The sequence below is a fragment of the Chaetura pelagica genome, unplaced genomic scaffold (assembly GCF_000747805.2).
Source record: "Chaetura pelagica isolate M959 unplaced genomic scaffold, ChaPel_1.0 scaffold20, whole genome shotgun sequence".
Classification (NCBI taxonomy): Eukaryota; Metazoa; Chordata; class Aves; order Apodiformes; family Apodidae; genus Chaetura; species Chaetura pelagica.
Window position 1 is genome coordinate 4220299 of NW_009951958.1, and position 7291 is coordinate 4227589.

At 45.5% G+C, this 7291-nt stretch overlaps 1 protein-coding gene across 1 annotated transcript in view; it reads right to left on the minus strand.

Annotated features, from left to right (window-relative positions):
- MASP1 (mannan-binding lectin serine peptidase 1 (C4/C2 activating component of Ra-reactive factor)) overlaps positions 1 to 6785 on the minus strand; it is an 85502-nt gene extending 78717 nt beyond the window's left edge. The window contains exon 1 of the mRNA XM_010000452.1: positions 6781 to 6785. Coding sequence (XP_009998754.1) covers positions 6781 to 6785 — 5 coding nt within the window. The remainder of the gene's footprint in view (positions 1 to 6780) is intronic.
- Positions 6786 to 7291: the final 506 nt, after the last annotated feature.

Sequence of the window (7291 nt, forward strand, 5' to 3'; positions counted from 1 at the left end):
CTTTCCCTGAGAAAAAAAGCCAGCCTGGGGTGCTCCAGTACAGTTCCTGCATCATGAGATCCCTGAACCTTTTTGCAAAAGTAACCCCCCCAAACAGTAGAGATGAGGCATAAGAAAAGGGATTATTTTGCTAATCCCATCCACATCTCCGTGTCCCAGTTGGATGGGTCATTTACCAGAGTTTTTCCTCTTGGAAGTGCTTTCCATTGTTTCTCTGGCTTACTGCTCTAGCCTTCGCCCTGGCTCAGATGGTCCCACTCTGGTTTCGTTCTCTGAGCTGGTGATGCTGCTCCAAACCCTGAGCATCAGGGGGGCTGCTGTGCCCCAAAGTCTCAGCTGAGAAGGCAGCCCTATGGCCGGGGAGTCCCTGGCCCACTGGCAGTAGCCACGCAAGGAAAAAACCCTGAGCAGTACCAAGGTTTACAGCCTGAGCCATGCCTGGGCCTGAGTCTGGAGGAGGCCTGCTCCCCAGGGCTCAGCTGCACCATGGGTGGGTCAGGGCACTCATGTCACACCAGACGTGTGACAGCAGCGTGTGATCAGTGTGTGTGAGGCTCTGCCTGTGTCCTCCCCATTTTCTTGCCTCTGCGAGTACACACATTTGCAGGCACACGTGTGAGCCTGCGTGTCCAGACTCCTAACCCCATTTCTCTGGGAAGAAACCACTCAAGAGCTCTTTCCAAGTAACATTTCCAATAAAGAAACCTGCGCAAACGGTGCGTAAAGCTTTTATGAATCAAGCCCTTAATCAGAACTTCGGGTTTCTGAGCACATCCTTCAGGCCTAACAGCCCTTTAATGCATTCATCACATTAAGAGTTAATTTACAACACGCGGTTTGAGACGAGCTCTCGGCCCTTCGCTGAGGATCCGCCTGAAGTGTGAGCCATGAGTTAACAACCCAAATGTATTCCACTCTCAGGAAAAAAAAATTACCCCTGATATTTTCACCCTTCAAGGGAGTCTCTGGGCCATGAAACAACATAGCAATGGTGTGACGGGGCCACCGCCGCGTTCATGAATTTTAGATGCCTGCAAGAAATTATCTGTTTTGCCGGACCCTTGCTGGGCTCAATCAGTTCCTCCATGGTTGGTGACAATTAAGAGCCAGTATGATGCAAAGAGGATATTTTAGACACTGCTTGACACCAAGGCTTCCATCCCACTGTCTTTGGTCTCTTCTCTGCCTCCCAGGACATGTCTCTTCTCTCTCTTTCCCCAAAAAGGATCAAGATGTTTGATGTTCTCCCAGTTTCCGAGAAATGGGCTTTCATGTCCATAGGCGTGTGTTCCTGTGCACAAATGTTAATTTTGTTGAAAGGAAGGGAATTCATTCCCTAGTACCATTTGCCTCTGCAGGATGTTGGGAAGTCTTTGGGCTGGACTGTGGAGCACTGTGGTCCATGCAGAATGGGTGTCAGAAAGGCAGATCTCCTACTTCTCACTTTTTTTCCTCATTCTGTTTTCTAAGCAGATGACAATTTTCAAACCATTTTTCTCTTTTGAGACAGAACCATCCTGGAGTGAAGCCACAAATCTGCCAGTGAAATAAAAAGGCCATGCAAAGCACTTTGTTAAGCAGCATCTTTCCTGAGGAGATCTCACGGGGCTTTGCAAAGCTTTGCACGTCCAGAAGGTCTCAATAGAAACGCAATGTATTGTTATCCCCATGTCTTCTTTTATCTTCCTTCTCATAGTAACAGGGCAAAAACTGAGACAAGGGGAACATGGAGGGGGATCACAAAGCCACACTACCAGCACTGCCACACTCTCCCCTGTCCTCAACCCCAGTGTCCCCCCTTTGCTGGTGCTGCCTGGCTCAGTGCTCCAGCACTCCTGGTCACATCCCAGCTGCAGATGTGGGCTCCACTGTGCTCCACAGAGTCATACCAGGAGAAGGGAGATGATAATCAGCTGTGCTCCTAACAGAGAAGGCCAGGAAAGCTTTACAGTTTTGGATGAAAAAAGGTTATTTTAATTTAAATGAAAACCTTTTTCAAAACATATCAATTTCAGTGCAATATTGTCTAGCAAGAAAAGGCTCAAATTATCCTCCATTCACATGCTGGCATTGGATGACTTTCACTTTTCATCTGTTTTGATTCAAAAACTAAACCACAGTTTATAAGATATATATATATATATCACTTTAAAGATCAAAGCAAAAGGAAGTTTGAATTCACTAAAACGAAACATTTCCATTAAAATGGTTATTTACAAGTTAGAAATATTGGAAAAGTTTAAAACTTCGGTGTTTTCTCCTTCTGAATTGAAAAAAAAAATTAAATAAGGTTTTGTAGAATTTTTATGAGAAAAACATGATGTTCCCACCCCACTCTTCTACTGATGGACTGACATGAAAATCACAGGAAACCTGGGCTCACCTGCTCTGCTTGAACTGGAGATATGGACTTGCATGTTTCACAAAAAAAAGTCTTATTTATCTGTCATGGACTTTTCTCATTGTCCCCCTCCTCAAATTGTTCCACTTTTTCACATGGTAAATAGAACAGACCTGTTAGGCTTTTCCTGGACCCTGCTCAGATCAGCATCCCTCATCTTAAAAAGCCAACAATGAAGATGACATTGCTTTTGCTGGGTGAAATTTGCTTGATTTTTTCCACCCCCACCCCCCCAACCATTCCTTGATCTGTAGTTTCCTTCCCAGCCTCTGCTCACTCCTCCTGTTGTGTCTGCCTTGGTGCCCCTTGCTCAGCAGAGAGTCTGTGCCCATGAGCATCTTCCCAATGTTGCAAAGCTTGGCTCACAACTGGGGACATCTGGTATCTTCTCTTTTGTGCAAGCATCTTGCTTAGCTTAATGCCAGCTATGGAGGATTTCCTGTGTTTATAGAAGATGGTGAGTGCTCCATGGTGTTATTGCTGTTTCCCAGCCTGGGCAAATACTCCATTGACTTTTGCAGTGGGGCAAAGGCAAGTGCTCTGGTGCACATCAGGCAGACAATAATACTCAGACAGTTTGTAGCAAATCTCTTGATCCAGTCTTTGAATTTGGGAGCCTCATATCATGTAAATACGTACGAAAGCCTGTTAGCTCCTTTGATCATATTAACCTGACGTTGTGCACAATTAGTTTCAAATCTTTGTCTGAAAAGCTCCATATTGATGGAGGGAGAGACACAGGGGAGGGATTCGGCCTGTCAGAAGAAAATTACTTTTGAGAAAATGGAAATTTCTTACAGTTATGTGACTCAAGCATAATTCTTGCTAGTGTAACATGGAAACCAAGTCCAACTGTCTTGTAAAGAGCTCCAGGATGCTGCTGAGATCTCTGCTAGGCTTGTCTCAGGGCAGACATAGTCCCTGGCTTGGGTAGACTCAGCGTATTAAATAGTGGGGTGACAAATGGTGACAGCATGGAAGAGAAGCTGATGTCAAGGCCTTGATATTAAAGAATTTAGGATTTAAATAGACACAGTGTTTTGGGGAAACAAGCATAATGTTGTTCCCATTTTAAAGGTCTTATCAGTGGCTGATACATATAAATATATTATATATAATATATATAATATAATATAAATATATATATATATAAATCCACATGAAATGCTAAGTTTCCAGTCCAGTATCTTCTCTTATCAAGGGGATGACCATTCCCTCTCTGGAGGGCCCCCGTTTTCTGTCCTTTGAAAATGTGTTGATCAACTCATGGGATGGAAGTTTTTGTAGACTGTAATTTCACCTTGTCTGTTGACCATATCAGTTTAATTGCCTTAAATACCCTTGCCCAGAAGGGATGTCTGTCCTGTTTTCTCCAAACACTGCCTGACATCATCCTTTGACTAAGCTGTTCAGGAAGCTCATTATCCTTGTGGGATCAGTCTGTCCTCTGCTGGAACCAATCCTATCTTCTCTCTCCCACATGGACCATTTACCTGACAATTTCTAATTTTTAGCCTCCCCAGTTAGGTGAAAAGATCAAGACAATGACAGCATTGTTTCTCCTATACAAGGCGTGAGAATTATTGCTTCCACTCATAGATTTCTGCCTCTGCCTTGGTCCTACTGCTCGAAGTGGCTGGAGCTGCAGCCTCTCAGAGGAGATATAAAACCCCTCAAAGCCACTTCTCCACTTGTGCAATAGCAGCAGGGTCTCTTATCTGCAGAGACCATATAAGCACTAAAACGCTCCATCCGAGCTGGGCACAGCCAGATTTCCAGTGTAATTAAATGTGAGGATCAGTTATGAGGGAAAGGGAAGAAATCTAACTCTGATCAACAAGGGTATTCCAATGGGAGCTGGTTAAACTAATCCAGGAGGCTAATTAGCCATGCTATTTTCCTGTTATTTCTGGGTCCCCTCCATGGTGTCAGATGTTTGATAGAGACTATCCTGCAATCTCCAGCAAAAGGAAACAAAGGGCATCCACTAAGCACCGTGCTGGAAGAAAGTTCCTTGTACTGCATCTTCATCTATTCAAGACCCTGTGAGAGCAGGTTCTCTACACAGCTCCTTGGTGTCATGCCAGGCAGTGGCAGCAGCAGGGAGACAGGGGAATTGCTCTTGTTCAGGCAGGCAGGGGAGATGGTTCCCTACAGTTTCATGCACCTCAGCAAAAACAGTGCAACTTTGGGATGGTCTCTGGCATTCCTTGGACAGCCTGAAGGAATACTGATAGCATCTGAACATTGTCATGCTGCTCTCCTAACTGATCTGAGTGACCCATATGCTTTTTGGCACCATGGGGGACATTTTGCTAAATGAGACCAGGCTTGCGATTATTTGGGGAATTATAAAGAAAGAAACTGTTTACCTGTTGAACAGAGAAAAGAGGAAAATAGCAGGGAATGCAAACACTTGAGATATCTTCTCTCTTCTCCTCTGTTAGTAATGGCTCTCTGAGCAGTGATAATTCGAGAGCAGCTCTTTACCTCCACAGCCAACTGAGACAATTTTTCAATTAGCAAAACTTTCAGGTTGCCTCCTGTGAGCTCTGTGGAGAGCACACCGATGCAGTAGACAGCCCTGCTTGTCATTTCTACCCTTTCAACTAACTTTGCTGCCTGCCTCTCCTTGCAAAAACCATGAGAGCCAGGCACAGGCTCATACAGGAACCTGTCCTTGTATCCAGGAATATGCCAGAGAGCTGCTTTATGACAGTTGTGACAGTGAGGAACAAATGAAAGTGAAGGGAGCTTAATTTCCAGCAGTGATTCGTTGCTGACAAATGCAGCTCACCATAGAGCCTCATGGGTGGATCTTGCCGTGAGCACACCTGGTCTGTGAACAGCAGTTTATTTAGTAAGTTTTTTTCTCAAAGTCTGTATATCAGAGGTTTTCACATGGTTTCTCTGATTCAACCTTCAGGACCTTCTGTGCCTGCTAAAGTACCCTTGCTGGAGGAGACTGAGGTCTCCATACAGGCTGTTCTGATGTAGTCCTGGAGTTGCAATAGTGCCAGGAGTTTTCAGGTTTGTTTGCAGGTGTCCAGCAGTCTGAACACTGTTGGGAAACTTTCCTATCAATATGGTTCATTCAATCAGGAGTGCTCACTGGGTTTCTGGTTATTTTCTAAGTTGTGTAGCCCAGGAGGTCAAAAGGAATGGTCAGATTAGTATTTCTAGTCCTAAAAATTTACTAAACCCTCCTGCTTCTCTGTTGCTTGGCTTCCCCCCACCAAGGACCAACATGCAACTAGATTCTATTGCCTATCATCTTCCTGAAACTCCAAGAAATAAAACCCCAGGGACTGACCTTCCCTTCTTTCTTTTGTAAGGACTTGACCCATCCCTTCCTTGGGGTCTGCAAGGAGGCTCACTCTGGTGACCTGCTTGGGCAGAGGAATGTGCTGGTGACAGGATAAGAAATAACTGTAAGGAAGCGTCTCCCAGTGAAAAATACTGTTGTTATGCTAACCTTTATCCAATGAAGCAGCCATCTCTGGTGTCTGGTGGCTGGTGACCCACAGCCAGGCTGCCTGTGTGATGGGCTCAGGTGGCTGGGGGGGATGGATATTCCTTAGGGATGTGAGCACAGAATCAGGATGTCACTTTTGTGTCCGGGGTTTGCTTCATTGCTGCTGAGCAATGTGTCAGGGACATGGAGGGGAATCTCTCAGGAGTGCCTGTCCTTGGGCACCAGTACTTGTGCTTGTGCAAGGTTGCAGTCATGTAAAAAGTGGCCTCTCAGCATGAGGTAAGTACTTGTTACTGAAGCACTTTGAAACGAGCTACGGTTCTCATTATTTCCTGAGCTTGGTGACAGTGCTGTTGCTTTCATCTGAGACTGTTTCTTGTGCTTCTGAGGAGCTGACAGGAGTCCACCCACTCCCAGTCAGTGAGGAGGGCTCCTGAATAAGCACCTTACAGCTCTGTGTGCTCCTGCAGAGCCCTGCTTGATCCCTGAGTTGCTTTACAGACCAGGATTGTATACACACCACCAAGAAGCAGCTATGGAAAGAGGATCTAGAGGATATCCTGGAGACCTAACCCTGGATAGATCTATGCCAAACATAAACTCACAGCCCTTGGCAGCAGCTCTAGCCCAGGCAGACTTTTCTAAATGGATACTGGAGGGCAAATAGCAGCAAAGGCAGAGAGCAGCTCTAGGCAGGGAAAGACCTCAGGCATAAGATCAGAGACGTCTTGGTATTTACTTTAGGTATGGAAATTGTAATTAAACTTTTCTCTTCATCCCTCAGTGGGTTTTGGTTCAAGCCCTGCAGGTGACTTTGATGAAGAGACAGTGCTGCTCTGCAGACCCCGGAGACTAAATGGTTTCTGTTCTGGACTGTTTGCCGTGGTGGCATTTGGTCACTTACCTCATGCTGGCAACACTTTCAGCCTGACCTGACAGGGAGCCCATTGTGAACAGCATCACTATATAAATAGTGTCAATCCCGTTGGGTCCAGCAATGGGACTTGAAGTGATGTGGGACTCGTGTGCTGTGGGAGGGCAGAGTTTGGGAGAGGCATTGGAAAGCCAGGCTGCAGCTCACTGGTATGCTAAAAGTTCCATTACTAAAAACTTTGCCTGAGGTTCTTAGGCATAAGGGCACGATTCCCAGTCATGATGCTTTCTTTCCACAGACTCCTAGAGCTGTGAGCTGTGCCAGGTGCCTCAGGTTCTCCCAGATCCTCGTATTGAAGTTTCTCAAAGATGAATTACCACGTGTAATTGCCATGATGGATAAGGCAGCAAGGTGTTGAACAGGGCTCTGGAGTCATGCAGAACCTACATTCACCCCTTTTGTTCAGATGGAAAATTAAATGATTCTTAAAATAATAAATGTGCACCCTTGAGAGAAATACTCAGCTGCTCCCTCAAGAGGT